Source organism: Odocoileus virginianus, chromosome 3 (assembly GCF_023699985.2).
Source record: "Odocoileus virginianus isolate 20LAN1187 ecotype Illinois chromosome 3, Ovbor_1.2, whole genome shotgun sequence".
In the NCBI taxonomy this organism is placed as follows: Eukaryota; Metazoa; Chordata; class Mammalia; order Artiodactyla; family Cervidae; genus Odocoileus; species Odocoileus virginianus.
The window spans coordinates 13,450,722-13,474,300 of NC_069676.1; the positions used below are offsets into that span (position 1 = coordinate 13,450,722).

The following is a 23,579-nucleotide window of genomic DNA, read 5'->3' on the forward strand; positions in this document are numbered from 1 at the left end:
CCCCCCCACCAGGGGCCCTCGTCATTGGCCACTGGGAGCCTAAGGATGTGGCAGGCGACCCCATCACCCACAGCTGGACCCCCAAGTCCGCACAGAGCCGGGGAGTTCTACTGTGACCTCGCCTTAGGCAGCTGGGACCCCGGGTGCCAGGGGACCCTGAGATAAGGCCACTTCTCCTGCCCACAGGAGCGCATCCGCAACCACAAGTACCGCAGCCTCAACGACCTGGAGAAGGACGTGATGCTGCTGTGTCAGAACGCGCAGACCTTCAACCTGGAGGGCTCCCTGGTGAGTGGTCCTGGGCCCCCACTCCCCCACGCCCGTGAATGGACCAGTTCAGGTAAAGGTTCCCTACACCCCGGAGCACATCACTCATTACAGAGGCCGTATGTGTTCTTTACTGCAAACGTAGCGGAAGATAAAGATGAGCAAAGCAGAAGAAATAGACTCGGTCCTGGCCCTCCGGGGGGCCCTGGGCGCTCCACGAGCGCCCCGGAATCTGGTGGGCAGTCACTCAGGGCCGCCTTTGCAAGGACACCCAGCCCCGTGCTGCGTCCTGCCCTGTGGTGAGGCTCACGCACTCAGGGCCGCCTTTGCAAGGACACCCAGCCCCGTGCTGCGTCCTGCCCTGTGGAGAGGCTCACGCACTCAGGGCCGCCTTTGCAAGGTCGCCCAGCCCCGTGCTGCGTCCTGCCCTGTGGAGAGGCTCACGCACTCAGGGCCGCCTTTGCAAGGACGCCCAGCCCCGTGCTGGGTCCTGCCCTGTGGAGAGGCTCACGCACTCAGGGCCGCCTTTGCAAGGACGCCCAGCCCCGTGCTGCGTCCTGCCCTGTGGAGAGGCTCACGCACTCAGGGCCGCCTTTGCAAGGATGCCCAGCCCCGTGCTGCGTCCTGCCCTGTGGTGAGGCGCACGCACAGCCTCAGCCCGGCAGCGTCCTCATTGCCGCGATGAGTGCCTCCTGGCAAAGACTTGAGAGGCATACACGTTGGAGGGAACGCTGGCTTCAGTGAGGCCGTGCGTTTCTGACACTAAACTGCAGGCCCTCTCAGAGCCTTTAACAGGGCGCTTGCTGTGATTCTTCAAGGGGAGGGAGGGGGACTTCCCTGGTGGTCCAGTGGCTAAGAGTCTGTGCTCCCAATGCAGGGAACTCAGGTTCAATCCTTGGTCAGGGAACTTTAGTTCCCACATGCCACAACTGAGAGTTCATGTGCCACAACTAAGACCCAGTTCAGCCAAATAAATACTTTAAAAAAAAAAGAGGAACGCCTGACCTTCATTGAGCTGTCCCTCATCTGGGACCAGGCGGGTGGGCAGGCAGCCGTCCATCGGGCCCCCGACCTGAGCCCCACGTGTGTCCACCCAGATCTACGAAGACTCCATCGTCCTGCAGTCAGTCTTCACCAGCGTGCGGCAGAAGATCGAGAAGGAGGACGACAGTGAAGGGGAGGAGAGCGAGGAGGAGGAGGAGGGCGAGGAGGAGGGCTCCGAGTCAGAGTGTGAGTCCCGGGGGCGGGGGTGGGAGGTCACATCCACCCCGAGACACCCTGGGGCCCTGCGCTCACGTCTCTTTTCCTTCTGGTCCCCTCCCCAGCTCGCTCAGTCAAAGTAAAGATCAAGCTCGGCCGGAAGGAGAAGGCCCAGGATCGGCTCAAGGGGAGCCGGCGGCGGCCGAGCCGTGGGTCCAGGGCCAAGCCGGTGGTGAGCGACGATGACAGCGAGGAGGAGCAGGAGGAGGTGAGGTCCCCTCACCCCGGGGCGGGCAGCTCACCGGGCATCCATTCTTCTTGCCAAGTCCTAGACCTGTGGGATGTTTTCAGACCCCCAATCCAAAGACGAGCCTCAGTGTTACAGAGCACAGGACTCAAACCCAAGTCCATGCAGCCCTGGAACCAGTGCTTTTGGAGCCACTGGGCGTCTGGGGTTCAGACAGGGCATCCCTCCTCCCCACCTGACCCCCAACAGTTCCCACTGCCCAGCCCCCAGGCCAACCGTGTAGGGGTGGGAGGCGGGGAGATTGGAGATGCCCCCAGAGAGACTGTCCCCCCTCCCCCAGTGCTGTGGTATCCTCACCACACTGTGAACCCCAGGCCTCTACTTGTGGCTCTGTCCTGGCCTGTCTCGGAGGGTTTCCAGACAGTGGTAGTGCGTTGAATAAAGCAAACAGAAAGCGAAAGTCCCATAGACCACAGTCATATCAGCAGGGGAGCTGACACCATGAACGGGGCTGTGAGTGGTACCTGGGTGATGGTCCCCCAGGCACATCAGGAAGGAGCTGCGAGAACTGCAGGAGCACTGAGCCTGTACAGTCTTAAGTTTTGCCCTCTGGCTTCCACCTGGACGCGTGGCCCTTCCCTGCTGCAGGACCTGGGCCGTTTGCCTCACCTATGAGCCTGCCTCCACTTCCACAAAGCAGGGAGGTCAAGTGCATTTCATGGGTTCCGGCTCCCAGCACAAAGCTTGACAAGCACCATTTCATCTTCATTAGTCTTCTTGTAGAGCTATTTGCAGTAACAGCAAAACCCAGTGCCTCAGAATAATCCTGACTGCTGACGTCCATGGTCTTACAGGGACATTAATGACATTCTGAACACGGGGAGCAGTGGCCTTGTTTGTGGCCAGGAGAGTCTGGGCTGTCCAGCTCCCTATCTGCCCAGTCTGGATCCAGCAGCACCTTCTGTGGGCCTTGCTAAGGTGTTTAAAATGTTTACACAGAAGAGCAGAGATTGTACGTGGTCAGGAATAGCCAAGGTGGTTTTAAAGCCTCAGGTCAGAGGAATTCCGTGGTGATCAGTGGTTAAGACTCAGCACTTTCACGGCTGAGGGCCCGGGTTTAATACCTGGTCAGGAAACTAAAATACCACAGACCTTGAGGCTCAGCCACAAATACAAACAAAACCCCACAAGTCAGGGGCCCAGGAACAGGCAGACAGCAGTGGGACGGAGCCGAGAAGGCCCAACCTGCTTCCCAGGAACCAAGAAGGAGTCAATGTGAGGGTGCAGGGCCAATCCTTGGGAGAAAATGACATTTGGGTGTGACCTTGGCAGCAGGGACTGAGGGCAAAGGTCACTCCACCCCATCTCCTGCCTTTGTGGACAAGGCAGTTCTGCCTGCACTGGTGATTAAGTATATTTAAAGCAAAGGTTGGGGACTTCCCTGGTGTTCTAGTGGTTAAAACTCTGCACTTCCACTGCAGAGGGGCACAGGTTCAATCCCTGCTCGGGGAACTAAGATCCCACATGCTGTCTGGGTGCTCCCAGGGGCCAGGCTGACTCACACTCTCTCCTCCTTTCCCCCTCCCAGGACCGCTCAGGAAGTGGCAGCGAGGAAGACTGAGTCCCGACATTCCAGAGTCTCGACCCTGAGCCCCTCGTTCCAGAGCCGAGACGGTGTTAGCCCTTAGCAGTAACGGGTAGCAGCAGATGTAGTTTCAGACTTGGGATAAAAACTGTATAAACGAAAATCTTCCATATTTATACGGCAGAGAAGATGTAGGACTGTCTGTGTCTGGCCCTGTCCTGGCATCAGTAGCGTTTGTAACAGCATTAACTGTTTAAAAGGAGAAAAAAAAAAAGAATTATGAATTGGGGAACACATGACACCTGTTTTTCTTTTCTTTCCCTGGCAGTACTGTTTCGGCCGCAGTTTGGAATCACTGTAGTTTAAAGCTGTGGATGCATGTGTGTAGCCGTCCACTCCTCGTACTGTATTTTATTGGACAGGTCAGACTCGCCGGGGCCGGGGGTCCACAGGCCCGGCGAGGGTATGTCAGTGTCACTGGATGTCAAACAGTAATAAATTAAACCTCCAACAAAAGTCTTGGCTTCTGCTGGACTCATTCCCGGCTCCTGGCATGGGGCGAATGTCTACAGCCACCTACCCAAGTGATGCAAGGCCCTGGGGCCTTGGGTGGGGCCTCGCTGTGTCTGCAGTCCTGTCCTCCTGTCACCAGATCCTCGGAGAAGGCCCATTTCCCAGGGGTAGACACTGAGGCCCGAGCAAAGGAAAACCTTGCCTGGATGCCACAGCATCTTGACCAGCAGCCTGGACTCTCTCTGGGTCTCTGACCACTGCCCTTCCCCATCGTTTGTTTAAGCCCACCATGTCATGCAGAGAGCAGACAGAGCAGTCCCTGCCCCTTGCAGCCACGGTGGGGTCAGGAAGACAGGTGAACAGGCAGGTGCCTCTCGGCAGTCTGAGTCCTGGCGCAGGAGCCCCAGGGCATTGGGACCCAGGTGGTGAGGGAGAGCTTCCAAAGCCAGGACTTGCTTTCGGTCCTATTCTGTAGTTTCTGTGTCTCCCTAAGATCTTGTATCCGTCAGTCACTGTCGTCATATTTGCCTTAAATTCTTCAAACATCGTTCACTTTAGTTTTATAAATATGTTTATACTGACTGCTGTGAAGTACAATATCTGGACTCCCTCAGAGAACATTTCTATTGACTGACTTTTTTTTCCCCTCAGGGTAGGTCACACTTAGCTGTTTGTTTGCATGTCATACTGCCTTTTTTTTTTTTTTGTCAAAAACAGGCTTTGTTTTTGGCCATGCCTTGTGGCCTGTGGGACCCCAGCTCCCTGACCAGGGATTGAACCTACACCCCTGGTAGTAAAAGAGCAGTGGTTAAGAATCTGCCTTGCAATGCAGGGGGATGTGGGTTTGATCCCTGGCCAAGGAACTAAGATCCCATATACCACAGAACAACTCAGCCCACACACCCCAGCTAGAGAATCCAGGTGCCACAACGAAAGATCCACATGCCTCAGCCGTGATCCAACACAGCCAAATAAATAAATAAATGATTTTAAGAAATGGACATTTTTTTAAATAATAAGATTTTAGCAACTTTGAATTCCTCTTTCCCTGCACAAATGGAGTTGTCATGGTGGCGTGCGTGTTCTGTTTGTTTTAGTAAATGCTGAGCCGACTCTGTAGGGTCCCTCTCCCGCACGATGTGCAGCTGTTGATGTCTCTGCTCAATTTTTGAGTTTCTGCTTTTCATTATTTTTAGGCTGACTCCCTCTGGAAGTCACCCCTTGTTTGGTCTAGCTTCGGGGCCAGCGAGCGATGGCTTGGAGGTTGTGCTCAAACCCATGAGTCAGTGAGGCTCAAGCCTGGGGCCTGTGCTCGGGCCAGTTTGCAAGCCAGACCTGCCTTTTGTTTCTTGCCCGCCCTCTTACATTTTCTCAGCATGTGCACATGGCCTTCTGCAGGGCAGGTTGCCTGCATTTGTGGGTCGATGGAGTCTCTCCGGCTCTCATGCAGCCTGGTGCATATATGCACCTTTTCAGACCCTCACGATACATGGGGCCAGCTGTTTCATTCAACCTCCTGACGATAGATGGTACACCAGCAGCCATGTTGGGCCATGAGGTGATGCTGTGCATAGGGGCGCAAATACTAAAGGAACAACATAGAGGCTCTTATCCAACACTGAGGCACCAGCTCCAGACTTTGACATGAGAGAGATCTATCCTGACTAGGTTACCAATCTGTTGCCACCAGGATCTCAACCTCAGTGAGGAGACCTTGGCCTTCCCCATACACTCCACTCTGAGATCTCTACTGTATCCAATTCACCCAGTGGCCTGAAGTGTTACTTAGCTCCAAGTCAGCCCACTCCCACACTGATGTTCACGGCTTGTCCTGGCCAGTAGGAGCTGGGAAGCCAAAACACCATAATCTCCCACTGTTCTTACCTTCCCACTTAGTAGTTATTCTTGAGTAAATCTTTCTTAATTTGTTTAATGCCTTTAATTAGTCTGCAGCACCCTGATGTGGGTTGTTTCTGACAATTCTCTACTTTTTTATGGTTGCCTGTTTGGAATTCTTTTGCCAAGATACTCACATGTCATTTTGAAAGTCTGCTTTTGCGGGGGTGCTTCCATGGCCGTTCAGTGGTTAAGACTCAGAGCTGAGGGGAGGAGCCAAGATGGCGGAGGAACAGGATGGGGAGACCACTTTCTCCCCTACAAATTCATTGAAAGAACAACTGAATGCAGAGAAACTTCACAAAACAACTTCTGATCGCTAGCTGAGGACATCAGGAGCCCAGAAAAGCAGCCCATTGTCTTCAAAAGGAGGTAGGACAAAATATAAAAGATAAAAAGAGAGACAAAAGAGCTAGGGATGGAGACCCGACCAGGGAAGGGAGTCAATAGAGGAAGTTTCCAAACACCAGGAAACCCTCGCACTGGCGGGTCTGGGGGACGTTTTCGAATCTCGGAGGGCAACCTAACTGGGAGGGAAAAATAAATAAAACCCACAGATTACATGCCTAAAAGCAGCTCCCAGCAGAAAAGTACCCCAGATGCCCGCATCCGCCACCAGCAAGTGGGGGCGGAACGGAGAGGAGCGGGCGGCATTGCTTAGGGTAAGGACCGGGCCTGAGTGCCCTGAGGGCAATCGGAGGGAGCTTTTGTGAGATTCCAACTTAAACTGTGGGATAGCAAAAGAGAGACAGAAAATTAACGGGCCCGAACACACTGCCGGCAGAACAAAGGATCTGAGCAAGTCCAGAGAAGAGCTAGCCTGCGACAGACCGGCCCAGCCCCGGGGGAGGCAAGAGGCAGATGGGAGGGGAAAGGGGCAAACTTGGCCCCAGAGACAGCATCCCCTACCACACTGCAAACAGGCCTCCAGTTTCTAACCAAAGACTTCCTGAGATGGCACACGCACCCAACCGGCGCGGGCGGAAACTGAGGCTGGGGCCGCAGAGGGGAGAAGGCGCACCGCACCCGGGGAGAGTGCGCCCGTCAAGCTCCTGGCTGCCTGAGCTGCTCGGGCGGGGAAGGCACAAAACGCAGGCGCAACCGAGTCCGCGCTTTTGTGGAATACCCGAAAACTGGAACCGCGCGCAATGCAGGGCCCGCTCCATATAGAGCAGCCGGGAGCCTGAGCAGCGTAGACAGGAAAGCAGTTCCCCTCCCTCCCCGCAGCGCGACGGAACTAGCGAACCTGAACGAGAGACCACCCCTGCCCGCCTGTGTCAGGGTGGAAATTAGGCACTGAAGAGACCAGCAAACAGAAGCCAAATAAACCAAGGGAATGGCTTCAGAAGGGACCAGTGCAACAGATTAAAATCCCTGTAGAGAACACTGACTACACTGGAAGGGGCCTATAGATATTGAGAAGTGTAAGCTGGAACGAGGAGCTATCTGAAACTGAACCGAACCCACACTGACCGCAACAGCTCCAGAGAAATTCCTAGATATATTTTTACCTTTTTTGTTGTTGTTAATTTAAAAAAAAAAAAAAAACACTTTTCTTTTCTTTTTTTTCTCTTTTATTTTCTTTTAAAATTCCCTATTACTCCCCCACTACTCCTTAACTTTCATTTTCATATATTTTTATGATTTTTTTAATTAGGAAAAAAATTTTTTTTCTTGAATTTTGTTTCTTTTCTTTTCTTTTCTTTTTCTCTTATTTTCTTTTAAAGTCCTCTATTATTCCTCTACTACTTAATTTTCATTTTCATTTCATTATAACCTTGCAAAAAAAAAAGAAGCCCTATTTTTAAATCAAACTTCATATATATCTCTAAAATTTTTTGTGTTTTTGTTTTTAATATTGTATCTTTAAGAGTCTAACCTCTACTCTAGATTTTTAATTTTTGTTTTTCAGTATGTGATATAAATTTTGGACATTTAAGAATCCAATATTCAGTTCCCATTTTTATTCAGGAGTGTGTTGATTACTCTCTCCCACTTTTGACTCTCCGTTTTCTACCTTAGAACACCTCTACTTCCTCTTTTTCCCTTCTCTTTCCAATCCAATTCTGTGAATCTTTGTGGGTGTCTGGGCTACGGAGAACACTTTGGGAACAGACAACTGCATAGATCTGTCTCCTCTTGAGTCCCCCTTTTTCTCCTCCTGCTCATCTCTATCTCCCTCCTCCCTCTCCTCTTTTTCATGTAACTCTGTGAACCTCTCTGGGTGTCCCTCACAGTGGAGAATCTTTTCACCATTAACCTAGAAGTTTTATTATCATTGCTGTATAGTTGGAGAAGTCTTGAGACTACTGGAAGAATAAAACTGAAATCCAGAGGCAGGAGACTTAAGCCCAAAACTGGAGAACACCAGAAAACTCCTGAATACATGGAACATTAAGGAATAAGAGACCATCCAAAAGCCTCCATACCTACACTGAAACCAACCACCACCCAAGAGCCAGTAAATTTCAGAGCAAGACATACCACACAAATTCTCCAGCAACGCAGAAACATAGCCCAGAGCGTCAACATACAGGCTGCCCAAAGTCACACTTAACACATAGACCCATTGCAAAACTCACTACTGGGCACTCCATTGCACTCCAGAGAGAAGAAATCCAGTTCCACGCACCAGAACACCGACACAAGCTTCCCTAACCGGGAAACCTTGACAAGCCAATCATCCAACCCCACCCACTGGGTGAAACCTCCACAATAAAAAGGAACCACAGACCTCCAGAATACAGAAAGCCCACTCCAAACACAGCAATCTAAACAAGATGAAAAGGCAGAGAAATACCCAACAGGTAAAGGAACATGAAAAATGCCCACCAAGTCAAACAAAAGAAGAGGAGATAGGGAATCTACCTGAAAAAGAATTTAGAATAATGATAATAAAAATGATCCAAAATCTTGAAAACAAAATGGAGTTACAGATAAATAGCCTGGAGACAAAGATTGAGAAGATGCAAGAAATGTTTAATAAAGACCTAGAAGAAATAAAAAAGAGTCAATTAAAAATGAATAATGCAATAAATGAGATCAAAAACACTCTGGAGGGAACCAAGAGTAGAATAACGGAGACAGGAGATAGGATAAGTGAGGTAGAAGATAAAATGGTGGAAATAAATGAAGCAGAGAGGAAAAAAGAAAAAAGAATCAAAAGAAATGAGGACAACCTCAGGGACCTCTGGGACAATGTGAAACGCCCCAACATTTGAATCATAGGAGTCCCAGAAGAAGAAGACAAAAAGAAAGGCCATGAGAAAATTCTAGAGGAGATAATAGCTGAAAACTTCGCTAAAATGGGGAAGGAAATAGCCACCCAAGTCCAAGAAACCCAGAGAGTCCCCAACAGGATAAACCCAAGACAAACACCCCAAGGCACATATTAATCAAATTAACAAAGATCAAACACAAAGAACAAATATTAAAAGCAGCAAGGGAGAAACAACAACACACAAAGGGATTCCCATAAGGATAGCAGCTGATCTATCAATAGAAACCTTCCAGGCCAGAAGGGAATGGCAGGACATACTTGTAATGAAAGAGAATAACCTACAACCTAGATTACTGTACCCAGCAAGGATTTCATTCAGATATGAAGGAGAATTCAAAAGCTTTACAGACAAGCAAAAGCTGAGAGAATTCAGCACCACCAAACCAGCTCTTCAACAAATGCTAAAGGATCTTCTCTAGACAGGAAACACAGAAAGGTTGTATAAACGTGAACCCAAAACAACAAAATAAATGGCAACGGGACCATACCTATCAATAATTACCTTAAATGTAAATAGGTTGAATGCGCCAACCAAAAGACAAAGATTGGCTGAATGGATACAAAAACAAGACCCCTATATATGCTGTCTACAAGAGACCCACCTCAAAACAAGAGACACATACAGACTAAAAGTGAAGGGCTGGGAAAAAATATTTCATGCAAATGGAGAACAAAAGAAAGCAGGAATCGCAATGCTCATATCAGATAAAATAGACTGTCAAATAAAGGCTGTAAAAAGAGACAAAGATGGACACTACATAATGATCAAAGGATCAATCCAAGAAGAAGATATCTATTATAAATATATATGCACCCAACATAGGAGCACCGCAATATGTAAGGCAAACGCTAACGAGTATGAAAGAGGAAATTAATAGTAACACAATAATAGTGGGACACTTTAATACCCCACTCACAACTATGGATAGATCAACTAAACAGAAAATTAACAAGGAAACACAAACTTTAAATGACACAATGGACCAGCTAGACCTAATTGATATCTATAGGACATTTCACCCCAAAACAATCAACTTCACCTTTTTCTCAAGTGCACACGGAACCTTCTCCAGAATAGATCACATCCTGGGCCATAAATCTAGTCTTGGTAAATTCAAAAAATTGAAATCATTCCAGTCATCTTTTCTGACCACAGTGCAGTAAGATTAGATCTCAATTACAGGAAAAAAATTGTTACAAATTCAAACATATGGAGGCTAAATAACACGCTTCTGAATAACCAACAAATCATAGAAGAAATAAAAATATGCATAAAAATGAATGAAAAAGAAAACACAACAACCCAAAACCTATGGGACACTGTAAAAGCAGTGCTAAGGGGAAGGTTCATAGCATTACAGGCTTACCTCAAGAAAGAAGAAAAAAGTCAAATAAATAACCTAACTCTACACCTAAAGCATCTAGAGAAGGAAGAAATGAAGAACCTCAGGGTTAGTAGAAGGAAAGAAATCTTAAAAATTAGGGCAGAAATAAATGCAAAAGAAACTAAAGAGCCCATAGCAAAAATCAACAAAGCTAAAAGTTGTTTTTTTGAAAAAATAAACAAAATTGACAAACCATTAGCAAGACTCATTAAGAAACAAAGGGAGAAGAACCAAATTAACAAAATTAGAAATGAAAATGGAGAGATCACAACAGAAAATTCTGAAATACAAAGAATCATAAGAGACTACTACCAGCAGCTCTATGCCAATAAAATGGACAACTTGGAAGAAATGGACAAATTCTTAGAAAAGTATAACTTTCCAAAACTGAACCAGGAAGAAATAGAAGATCTTAACAAACCCATCACAAGCAAGGAAATTGAAACTGTAATCAGAAATCTTCCAGCAAACAAAAGCCCAGGACCAGATGGCTTCACAGCTGAATTCTGCCAAAAATTTAGAGAAGAGCTAACACCTGTCTTACTCAAACTCTTCCAGAAAATTGCAGAAGGTAAACTTCCAAACTCATTCTATGAGGCCACCATCAAAGATGCCACAAAAAAAGAAAACTACAGGCCAATATCACCGATGAACATAGATGCAAAAATCCTTAACAAAATTCTAGCAACATATTAATTCCAACAACATATAATTCCAACAACATATTAAAAGAATCATACACCATGACTAAGTGGGCTTTATCCCAGGAATGCAAGGATTCTTTAATATCTGCAAATCAATCAATGTAATACACCACATTAACAAATTGAAAGATAAAAACCATATGATGATCTCAATAGATGCAGAGAAAGCCTTTGACAAAATTCAACACCCATTTATGATTAAAACTCTCCAGAAAGCAGGAATAGAAAGAACATACCTCAACATAATAAAAGCTATATATGACAAACCCACAGCAAGCATTACCCTCAATGGTGAAAAATTGAAAGCATTTCCCCTGAAGTCTGGAACAAGACAAGGGTGCCCACTCTCACCACTACTATTCAACATTGTTTTGGAAGTGTTGGCCACAGCAATCAGAGCAGAAAAAAAAGTAAAAGGAATCCAGGTAGGAAAAGAAGAAGTGAAACTCTCGCTGTTTACAGATGACATGGTCTACTACATAGAAAACTCTAAAGACTCTACCAGAAAGTTACTAGAGCTAATCAACGAATATAGTAAAGTTGCAGGATATAAAATTAACACACAGAAATCCCTTGCATTCCTATACACTAACAATGAGAAACCAGAAAGAGAAATTAAGGAAACAATACCATTCATGATTGCAACAAAAAGAATAAAATACTTAGGAGTATATCTACCTAAAGAAACAAAAGACCTATACATAGAAAACTATAAAACACTGATGAAAGAAATCAAAGAGGACACAAACAGATGGAGAAACATACCGTGTTCATGGATTGGAAGAATCAATATTGTCAAAATGGCTATACTACCCAAAGCAATCTATAGATTCAATGCAATCCCTCTCAAGCTACCAACAGTATTTTTCACAGAACTAGAGCAAATAATTTCACAATTTGGATGGAAATACAAAAAACCTTGAATAGCCAAAGTAATCTTGAGAAAGAAGAATGGAACTGGAGGAATCAACCTGCCTGACTTCAGACTATACTACAAAGCCACAGTCATCAAGACAGTATGGTACTGGCACAAAGACAGAAATATAGATCAATGGAACAGAATAGAAAGCCCAGAGATAAATCCACGAACCTATGGACACCTTAGCTTCGACAAAGGAGGCAAGGATATACAATGGAAAAAAGACCACCTTTTTAACAAGTGGTGCTGGGAAAACTGGTCAACCACCTGTAAAAGAATGAAACTAGAACACTTTCTAACACCATACACAAAAATAAACTCAAAATTGATTAAAGATCTAAACGTAAGACCAGAAACTATAAAACTCCTAGAGGAGAACATAGGCAAAACACTCTCCGACATAAATCACAGCAGGATCCTCTATGACCCACCTCCCAGAATATTGGAAATAAAAGCAAAAATAAACAAATGGGACCTAATGAAACTTAAAAGCTTTTGCACAACAAAGGAAACTATAAGCAAGGTGAAAAGACAGCCCTCAGATTGGGAGAAAATAATAGCAAACGAAGCAACAGACAAAGGATTAATCTCAAAAATATACAAGCAACTCCTCCAGCTCGACTCCAGAAAAATAAATGACCCAATCAAAAAATGGGCCAAAGAACTAAACAGACATTTCTCCAAAGAAGACATACAGATGGCTAAAAAACACATGAAAAGATGCTCAACATCACTCATTATCAGAGAAATGCAAATCAAAACCACAATGAGGTACCATTACACACCAGTCAGGATGGCTGCTATCCAAAAGTCTACAAGCAATAAATGCTGGAGAGGGTGTGGAGAAAAAGGGAACCCTCTTACACTGTTGGTGGGAATGCAAACTAGTACAGCCGCTATGGAGAACAGTGTGGAGATTTCTTAAAAAACTGGAAATAGAACTGCCATATGACCCAGCAATCCCACTTCTGGGCATACACACCGAGGAAACCAGATCTGAAAGAGACACGTGCACCCCAATGTTCATCGCAGCACTGTTTGCAATAGCCAGGACATGGATGCAACCTAGATGCCCATCAGCAGCCGAATGGATGAGGAAGCTGTAGTACATATACACCATGGAATATTACTCAGCCATTAAAAAGAATTCATTTGAATCAGTTCTAATGAGATGGATGAAACTGGAGCCCATTATAGAGAGTGAAGTAAGCCAGAAAGATAAAGACCATTACAGCACACTAACACATATATATGGAATTTAGAAAGATGGTAACGATAACCCTATATGCAAAACAGAAAAAGAGACTCAGATGTGCAGAACAGACTTCTGGACTCTGTGGGAGAAGGCGAGGGTGGGATGTTTCGAGAGAACAGCATCAAAACATGTATATTATCTATAGTGAAACAGATCACCAGCCTAGGTAGGATGCATGAGACAAGTCCTCGGGCCTGGTGCACTGGGAAGACCCAGAGGGAACGGGTAGAGAGGGAGGTGGGAGGCGGGATCGGGATGGGGAATACATGTAAAACCATGGCTGATTCATGTCAATGTATGACAAAACCCACTACAATATTGTAAAGTAATTAGCCTCCAACTAATAAAAATAAATGAAAACAAAACAAAAAAGACTCAGAGCTTTCAATGCAGGGGGCATGGGTTCGATTCCTGGTAAGGGAACGAAGATCCCACATGCCACATGTGTGTGCGTGCTAAGTCACTCAGTTATGTCCAACTTTTTGCAACCCTGTGGACTGAGGCTTCCCCGTCCATGAAAGTTTCCAGGCAAGAATACTGGAGTGGGTTGCTATTTCTTCCTCCAGGGGATCTTCCCAACACAGAGATAGAACCTGCATCTTTATCTGGGAAGCCACATGCCATATGGTACAGCCAAAAAAAGAAAATATATATATACATTTTTGTGTGTGAATGATTTTGACTTCATTTAATAGATTTAGATTTATTTTAATGTTTACAGAAAATCAGTTCACAAACACTTGATTTCATAGTATTCAGACTGAGGCCAGTGTAAAAAAGAGTCCCTTTGTGGGGGACGGGGGAGGATGGGAGAAGTATATGTGGAATTTGAACAGGAGAAAATATGTGTCTGATGGCTTCCTTGGTGGCCCACTGGTTGAGAATCCACCTACCAATGCAGGAGACTTGGGTTCGATCCCTGGGTCAGGAAGTTCCCCTGGAGAAGGAAATGGCAACCCACTCCAGTATTCTTGCCTGGGAAATCCCAGGGACAGAGGAACCTGGCGAGCTACAGTCCGTGGGGTTGCAAAAGAGTCAGGCATGACTTAGTGACTAAACAACAACATCAGTGTGTCTAATTACAGTTTGTTGCAGAATAGATGGCAGAAAAATTCCGAATAATGTTGAGTTTTTGGCCATGAATTCATGTCATGCCTCTCTCATGTCAAAGTCTGGAGTTGGTGTCTCAGTGTTGGAGAACAGCTTCTATCTTGTTGCTTTCAGCATCACCTCATGACACAAGAGGGCTGCTGATGCTCCATCTATCCTTCACATCCCAGCCATCAATGAGGAGAGAAGGGGAAGGAGAAAGGCCCACCCATCCTTTAGAGATCCTCTCTGGAAACCAACACTTATGTGCTGCAATGTAGTCTAATGGCCACACCACTAGCTGCACAGGAAGCTAAGAAATGCAGCCTGTCTGGTGCCTATGTGCCCTGCTAAAGCTGTGGGCACACCACTTACTTGCTCACTGCCTACTTTGCACTGGTTAGCCCCAGTCTTCAGATGAGTGAACAGGCACAGAGAAGAGAAGGCCTTGCCCGAGGCTGCACGGCCAGTCCTAGACCCGGTGGTTGTCAAGCCCTGTTCACCTTCCTCCCACGGTGGGTAGTCATGGCTTTGAATTCTGGCCCTGCTATGTCCAAGCTGTGTGACTTTGGGCAGCTCTCTGCACCTCTGAGCCCACTAAGAGATAACCCAGAAACTTCATGGAGGATTCTGTTTTTCTTTGGGCATTTTTGTACTTTTTTGGGTGACAATGAAAAGAGAAATAATTTTTCAGAGAGAAAAATGAAGGGAATCAAGAGGAACTAGTTGAGCTGACGTCCTCACATGCAAAGCCAAGGGTGATGCTGACCCAGGGACAAGTGGGCTGTGGTGAGGGTGAGAGGTCAGCCCCCTGGCCTGGCTTTCCCACACTGACCTTGACCTGAGGTCCTGCAACCAGCTTGGCTGGCCCTCGTGTGGACACTGGCCATGAACCAGGGACCTCCACCAACCTGAACTCTTGTCGCTCCTGGTGACAGCTGCTAACTGCCCTCCCCCAACCCCCACTGGCCTGTGCTTTCAGTGTCTGAAAAGGACTGTCTATCCGGACAGTCCTTTCCCCTCTATCTCAGTCCTGCTGGCCAGTGCCTTCCTCCCCCACTTACCCCAACAGTCCTGAGGGGTGGGGGCCTTCCTTCCCATTTCACGGAGGACACAAGTGAAGCTCAGAGAGGTTGAGGCACTTGCCTAAGGCCACACAGATTTGGGCCCAGGTCTGTGGGACCCGGGCATGAACCCTTGGAAACTGGGACCTCCGAACCTGGAGGAAAGGCCCTGGGTCTGGCAGCGTGAAACAGCCCCTGGAAAGGGTGAATTGAGTAATGGAACACAGGTCTGTGTGTCCTCAGTGGAGCAGGCAGGCAGGCCCCAGCAAGAATTGGGCAAGCAAATTCTTTCGACTGGAATGCCAGATAGGGCATGATGGGAGTCCCTGGGGTGCCCTGGCACAGCCAGGACTGGGGGAAAGGCAGTCAGGAAAAATATGGAGCATCACATGTGACAGATGGTCACATTATCTCCCTCCCCGCATGCACTTCTGGAACCTGGTAACTACCTCTTCAAGGCATGGAATCTAGGGGCTTCCCTGGTGGCACAGTGGATTAGAATCCACCTGCCAATGCAGTGGACACAGGTTTGATCCCTGGTCTGGGAGGATTCCGCATACTGCAAGGCAGCTACGCCTGTGAGCCACAGTTACTGAAGCCTGTGTGCCTAGAGCCTGAGCTCCACAACAAGAGAAGCCACCACAATGTGAAGCCCACCCACTGCTCGCTGAAACCAGAAAAAGACTGTGAGCAGCCAAGAAGACTAAGCACAACCACAAATCATTTTTTAAAGAATCTGAAAATAATAAACATATATGTATAACTGAATCACTTCACTGTACACTGAAGCAACATTGTAAATCAACTACCGTTGTTGTTGTTCAGTTGCCAAGTCATGTCTGACTCTTTGCGACCCCATGGACTGCAGCACGCCAGGCTTCCCTGTCCTTCAGTATCTCCCCGAGTTTGCTCGAACTCATGTCCATTGAGTCAGTGATGCCATCCATCCAACTGCCTCATCCTCTGTTGCCCCCTTCTCCTCTTGCCCTCAATCTTTCCCAGCATCAGGGTCTTTTCCAAAGAGTCGACTCTTTGCAACAGATAGCCGAAGTATTGGAGCTTTACGTTCAGCATCAATCTTCCAATGAATATTCAAGGTTGATTTCCTTTAGAAATGACTGTTTGATCTCCTTGCAGTCCAAGTGATTTTCAAGAGTCCTCTAGCACCACAGTTTGAGAGCATCAATTCTTAAGTGCTCAGCCTTCTTTATGATCCAACTCTCACATCCATACGTGACTACTGGAAAAACCATAGCTTTGACTTTATGATCCTTTGTTGGCAAAGTGCTGTCTCTGCTTTTTAATACACTGTCTTAGATCTGTCATAGATTTTCTTCCAAGGAGCAAGAGTCTTTTAATTTCATGGCTGCAGTCACCATCTGCAGTGATTTTGGAGCCCAAAAAAATAAAGTTTGACTCTGTTTCCACTGTTTCCCCATCTATTTGCCGTGAAGTGACGTGACTGGATGCCATGATCTTCATTTTTTGAATAGTGAGTTTTAAGCCAGATTTTTCACTCTCCTCTCTCACCTTCATGAAGAGGCTCTTTAGTTCCTCTTTGCTTTCTGCCAATAAAGTGGTATTATCTGCATACTTAAATTTAAAAAACTGGTGCAGGAGAGTGACTGGATCTAGAAATTAATTAAAGAGAACTAGAAAAGACAGGGTATTGAAAAAAAAAAAAGGACATGGAATCTAATTCTTCTTCCCCTGACTCTGACTTGGGACTCTGATAAGCAGTGGAGTGCAGTAGAAGTGACACTGTGTCTGCTAAGAAGTGGTCATACAAAGCTCTGCAGCTTGTTGGGATACTCCTTTTTGAAGCCATCATCTGTCATGGAACAGCCCAAATGCCTAGAAGCCACCATGTTGTGAGAAAGCATAAATAAGCCCATGCCAAGAGACCACCAGGCCCACATGAGGGGCAAGAGACCATTGGGCAAACCCCCAGCTGTGGGCACCCGCCCGGGTGAGCCCTCCCCATTTTCCTGACACAAAGAAACCATGAGAGAGAATAAACTGAATGTTGTTTTAAGCCACTCAGCTGTGGAATGATGGTTTTTCTACACAGTGATAGCAACTGGAACATCCTAAAACAATTTTTCACATGACATGGGTCTCATTAAGCTAACATGGAAAGGACTTCCCTAGGGGTCAAGTGGTTAAGAATCTGCCTGCCAATGCAGGGACACAGGTTTGATCCCTGGTCCAGGAAGATTCCACATGCTGTGGGGCCACTAAGCCCGCGTACAACCACTGAGCCCGAATTCTAGAGCCCCATGCTCTGCAGCAAGAGAAGCCACAGCAATGAGAAGCCGCTGCAGTGAGAAGCCACCGCATCGCAACTAAAGAGCAGCCCCCACTCCCTTCAACTCGAGAAGCCTTTGCACAAGAACCAACCCGGCACAGCCAAAAATAAAACAGAAAGCTAACACGGAAAGATCTTTAGAACAATGCTAAGGCTAGAAAAGCAAGCTGCACAATGAAATGTCCAGCAAGATGCCTTTTCTGGGCACGTACACAGGATCGCATATATTTGTTCTGGACCATGTCACTGCCACATAGACGTTTAGAGAAATCTTTGTCAGGATATACCCCCAAACACACTATATCCTGAACAGCTGGAGGCAGGGGACAAGAAGATGGAGTTGGGGGCTTCTCCAAGCTCATGAGGTTCTAGACACATGTCCTTTTATGGCTGTTTATTTATTTTTATTTTTTTTTTAGGTTTTTAGTGTTTTTTTTTTAGATTTTAAGTGTTTGTTTTGTTTGTTTTTTTTTTTTTTGTCACAGGATGCAGCATGCAGGATCTTAGTTCCCTGACCAAGGAACAAACCTTCGCTCCCTGCATTGGAAGCGTGGAGTCTAAGCTACTGGACTGCCAAAGGAAGTCCCCCACGTGTCCCTTTTAAGCACCATTTCTTGATTCCTCACCAATGCTTAATTCACTAGACTAGTTGGTTTCTAGTTTATGTCATGGTTACAAAGATTTCTGCTTCAATGAGGCCATTTGTATCTTCTGGAACATTAATACTGACAAGGTGCCCAAAGCCCAGCTCATTACATTCCCACCTGATTCTGCTGCTGTGTCCCCATCTCTTAGGTGGCTCCAATGGCACCAGGAAATCTAAGTCCCTCTCATCCCTTTCCCTCAGCCTCCTCCATCCTGCCCGTCCCCAGGTCAGCCCATTTTCCTTTCAAAGTATATTCAATCCACCCACCTCTTCTCCATCCTTGGCCTCTACCTGGTCCACCACCACTGCCATCTCTGGTCTGTACCAGTGTGGTAGTCCTCTCCTCCCTGCTTCCCCACCCTCACTTCCCACCAGGATTTTTTCCCACATGGCCAGAGACTTCTAAACTCCAACTCCTGAGGGCACATAGGACCCTTATCATCTGAGCCTGGCAAATCTTCCTAAACCTCAGCCACACTGAAATTTCACACTGCACACTTACAGGTGTTTGCACGTGTGTCCCTCTTCCCGTCACGTCTCACCTGGTGAGTCTCCTTCCCCTGAGCCTCATCTCAAATGTCACTTTCCTGCCCTTTTGTTGGCAATCTGGGGGAGGAAGTATGTAGGCCCTCCCTGCAAGAATCCTCGGAATGTCTGTTTCCACAACATACTCTCAAGACACCCATGAAAGCTTGTTGATAAGTAACTAACAGGAGGGGGATGAGGAAGAAATGCTAGCTTGTTTGCTTTCTGTTTGCTGTTTTTCTTCAAAAGGCTCCCAGAAGAACGACAAAAAAGATATATGAGTGTGTGTATGTGGGGGAAGAAAGGGCTTCCCTGGTGGCTCAGCAGTAAAAGAATTCACCTGCAATGCAGGAGATGCAGGAGACACGGGATCGATCCCTGGGTTGGGAAGATCCCCTGGAGAAGGAAATGGCAACCCATTATTCTTGCCTGGGAAATCCCATAAACAGCGGTGCCTGGGCTACAGTGGGCTACAGTCCTTGGAGTCTCAAAGAGTTGGACATGACCAAGCAACTGAGCGTGCATGCACATACATGAAAAAAGAATGTAACTCTTTCAACCACCAAGTAAAGGCAAATTAAAACCAAAAAGCGTCTGCCTGCAATGCGGGAGACCCAGGTTCAATCCCTGAGTCGGGAAGGTCCCCTGGAGAAGGAAATGGCAACCCACTCCAGTACTCTTGCCTGGAAAATCCCATGGACGGGGGAGCCTGGGAGGCTGCAGTCCATGGGGTCGCAAAGAGTCGGACACAACTGGGTGACTTCACTTTCACTTTAAAGGCAAATTTAAACAATGATAAAATCTTCATTTTTGTTTGGCTTCAGTTCAGTTCAGTCACTCAGTTGTGTCCGATCTTTGCGACCCCATGAACTGCAGCATGCCAGGCCTCCCTGTCCATCACCAACTGCAGGAGTCTACCCAAATCTATGTCCATTGAGTCGATGATGCCATCCAACCATCTCATCCTCTGTCGTCCCTTTCTCCTCCTGCTCTCCATCTTTCCCAGCATCAGGGTCTTTGCAAATTATTGAAGATTTGTTAAGTGATAACACAGTGTTGGCAAGATGGTAAAAAGGTGGGCCCTCATATCCCTGTCTGGGCTGTGGAGTTCATACCAAGGTCACAGGTGTGAGACCTTGAACCAAGGCCACTGATGTGGAGCCAGAACCAAGGTCATCTCTGGAACCGACTGAGCCCCATTGTGACCACTGCCAAGAGCCCCCCTGATCCCAGAGAGCTTGCTGACCCCATATGAGGTAAAGGTACCCACCCTAACCAATCACCTAATGCCACTCCTCCAGCAGGAATTTTCTTTGTCTTGAGGCTATCAAAATTGGCTCCCAACCCATGAAAAGTATCACCTCTTCCTGGTCTTTCAGGAGGTTGCCCTGAAAGATAAGCATTGCTCCCTTATCTCTGCTCTTTGTTTTTCATAAACTCACTCTTTTCTGAAGCACTCTGTGTCTGGAAATTCTTTTCCAACCTGTGCTCAGACTATGACAAGTGCCTGGATGTGGCTTTCTAAAAACAATTTGAGGAGCTTCCCTGGCAGTCCACTTGTTAAGACTCCACACTTCCACAGCAGGGGCATGGGTTCAATCCCTGGTCAGGGAACTAAGATCCCACACATCACACAGTGTGGCAAAAAAAAAAAAATTAAAAACAATTTGACAAAATGACATAAATATGTTTAGACCCTTTCCTCAGGAATTTCTCTTAAGGAAATCATTAGGGATACAAAGGTATTAAGACATGTACAGGTATCATTTCCGTGGTTTTGGTGGAAATGAAAGGGCACAACAGTGAGGCATTGTTGACACCTGCTAAGGTTCATCTGGAAGATACTTAAAAGTCATTAAACATCATAACAGGGACATGAAAAAGGGCTTATATATGAAAAAAAGAGAGGACACGGGCTGCTCATTTTTATGGGTTAATAAAATCAGAGTTAAATCTATGTATAATTGCACTGTCCTAAGATCAATTTCCTGGTTTAATAAAGTAGTGATGTAGATGTTACCCATTACTGAGGAAGGTTGGGGAGAATATCCAAGGGACACCTCTGTACTATTTTTGTGACTTATTTTAAATCTATAATTATTTCAAACTAAGAGGGGGAATAATTCTATCAGTCATGACAGGCTGGTTATATGTTGCTATAACAAAAAAAAAACCCATCATCTAAGTGATGAAAACAGATGGAATTTAGACCAACCCCAGAGGAATGGTCTAAGTTGGAGATCCTGAGGTTGAGAATTTGCAGAGGTGACATCAGTGTTTTTTCTAGCCCCAGATACGTGTTATTTCTTTCACTGTTAGTCTAAAAGCTGTTTTATCAAGCAGAGTTCCTGCTTGCAAATGCCTCAAACCAGCTTGGGTTGTTTCAGAATCAAAGACAATGGGTAGTGGAGCTACAGTCCTGCTCTGGAGTCAAATTCCTGGGTGTGAGGCTATGAGTGGCTGAGTCCAGGTCATATACTCACATTGTTGTTCAAAGGATACTGGGAAAGTAAGTATCTGACCTTTGGAATTTCTAAAGTTGGAGGTGGAAGGTAGATCTCCAAATGCAGGAAAGGAGTTCAGACGTTGAACAGACAAAAGGAAGGGAGGGTACCAGATGGCGACTGCAGCCATGAAATTATAAGACACTTGCTCCTTGGGAGGAAAGCTATGACAAGACTAGACAGTGTATTAAAAAGCAGAGACATCACTTTGCCAACAAATGTTCTTATAATCAAAGCTAAGGTTTTTCCAGTAATCATGTACAGATATGTGAGTTGGACCATAAACAAGGCTGAGTGCTGAGGAATTGATGCTTTCAAATTGTAGTATTGGAGAAGACTCTAGAGACCTTTGGACAGCAAGGAGATCCAAACCAGTCAATTTAAAGGAAATCAACCTTGAATACTCTTTGGAAGGACCATGCTGAAGCTGCAGCTCCAATACTTTGACCACTTGATGAGAAGAGCCTATTCATTAGAAGACTCTGATGCTAGAAAAGACTGAAGGCAGGAGAAGAAGGGGATGATAGAGGATGAGATGGTTGGACGGCATCAGTGAGTCAATGGACATGAGTTTGAGCAAACTCTGGGAGATGGTGAAGCACAGGGAAGTCTGGTGAGCTGCTGTCCATGGGATCACAAAGAGTCTGACATGACTGAGTGACTGAATAGCAACAATATATCAAATAACTTTACTGTAAAGCAGAGATTAACACAACATTGTAAATCAACTATACTTAGACTTAAAAAGGACGGGATACATTGGTTCCTATAGCTGAAAATCCCAGAGGGTGCCTTCAGGCATGGCTGTATCTAGGTGCTTAGCTCTAGCTATACAGCCAAGTCTCCATGCCTTGCTTGTTCTTGCCTCTCTGGGGCCTTCCCCTCAGCAAACCCTCCCCTAATGGTGGCAACCAAGATGACTTCCCCATTGCTCCATCCTCCCCAACTCAGCTACCCCAACAGGAAGCAAGTTCCTTTTACCCTGGTTTGAGTCACAGGTCCATTCTTGAGTCAATCTCTGAAGTTGGGGGTGATTTATTATTCTAATTGGTCAGGCCCAGGTCACGTGGCCAATCCCTTGCTTTTGCCAGGCTATTCCTTGCCCCAAAACACATGGACTGAGAATTAGCGGAGGGTGGTCCCTCCCTCCTGTTACCAGAAGTAGGGGGAATGGCTGATGGGCAGACAAGATCCCCCAAATGCCCAAAAAGTTTGGATGAGGAGAGTAGAAGGAAAGGCATTTCTGGCAGAGGGAACAGAATAAGCAAAGGCAGAGCCCGTGACACTCACTTAGAGATAGGCATCCCACTTGGCACTAGTGGTAAAGAACCTACCTGCCAATGCAGGAGACATAAGAGACACAGGTTCAATCCCTGAGTCAGCAAGATCCCTGAGGAGGGCACAGCAGCCCAGTCCAGTATTCTGACCTAGAAAATCCCATGGACACAGGAGCCTGGTGGGTTACAGTCCACGGGGTCACAAAGAGTCAGACACGACTGAAGTGACTTAGCACGCACACACACACACACAAGATGGGACTGAGAGGACTTGAATGCCAAGAGGGGACACCTGGTCACCCAGGGAATGAGCTGGTGTTGCCACAACAACAGTGATAACAATAGTAACAATAATAGTGAAACAGGCTGGCACTTGGGACACTGCTGCAGTTCTGCAAGGCTTGCACCTAGACACACCTCTCCTCCAGCAACAAAATACAAAGAAACTATATGGGACTAAAAATAACTGTGCAGAATTCTGCACATCTCGACTAGATAGTAGCCCCCCCCAGCTCACTGCAACTAGAGAAAGCCTGCAGGAAGCAACAAAAAAGACCCAGCACTGCCAAAAATAAATAAAACACTCCTTAAAAAAACAGGCTGTTGAGATCAAACGCAGGGTACTGCAAATGCCCTCTGTACTCAAAACCACCGGAGGGGTGGGCAAAACACCTAAGCCACCCTTCTGACCCAACCCCTGGACACACCTCTAGCCTCACCCCATATTAAGAACAAGCAAGGGAACCTGTTGCTTGTTCCTACTCCCCCCAGCTGCAGCAGGGGCCCCAGTGAAGCCTTGTCTGAGTTTCTTTTCTGGCCTCTAGTCAATTTCTGGGCTTCCCTGATGGCTCAGATGGCAAAGAATCTGCCTGCAATGCAGGAAACCTGGGTTCAATTCCTGAGTCGGAAAGATCC

General features: G+C 46.6%; 1 protein-coding gene across 9 annotated transcripts in view; it reads left to right on the plus strand.

Moving 5' to 3' along the window:
- The window catches only part of SMARCA4 (SWI/SNF related BAF chromatin remodeling complex subunit ATPase 4), a 91,287-nt gene extending 87,472 nt beyond the window's left edge, over positions 1-3,815 (plus strand). For all 9 annotated transcript variants that reach the window (XM_070464482.1, XM_020902413.2, XM_070464475.1 and 6 more), the window contains 4 exons: positions 187-288; positions 1,365-1,497; positions 1,593-1,735; positions 3,303-3,815. In XM_070464482.1, the coding sequence (XP_070320583.1) occupies positions 187-288; positions 1,365-1,497; positions 1,593-1,735; positions 3,303-3,335 (411 nt within the window). In that variant the 3' untranslated portion in view covers positions 3,336-3,815. The remainder of the gene's footprint in view (positions 1-186; positions 289-1,364; positions 1,498-1,592; positions 1,736-3,302) is intronic.
- The last annotated feature ends 19,764 nt before the right edge of the window (positions 3,816-23,579 follow it).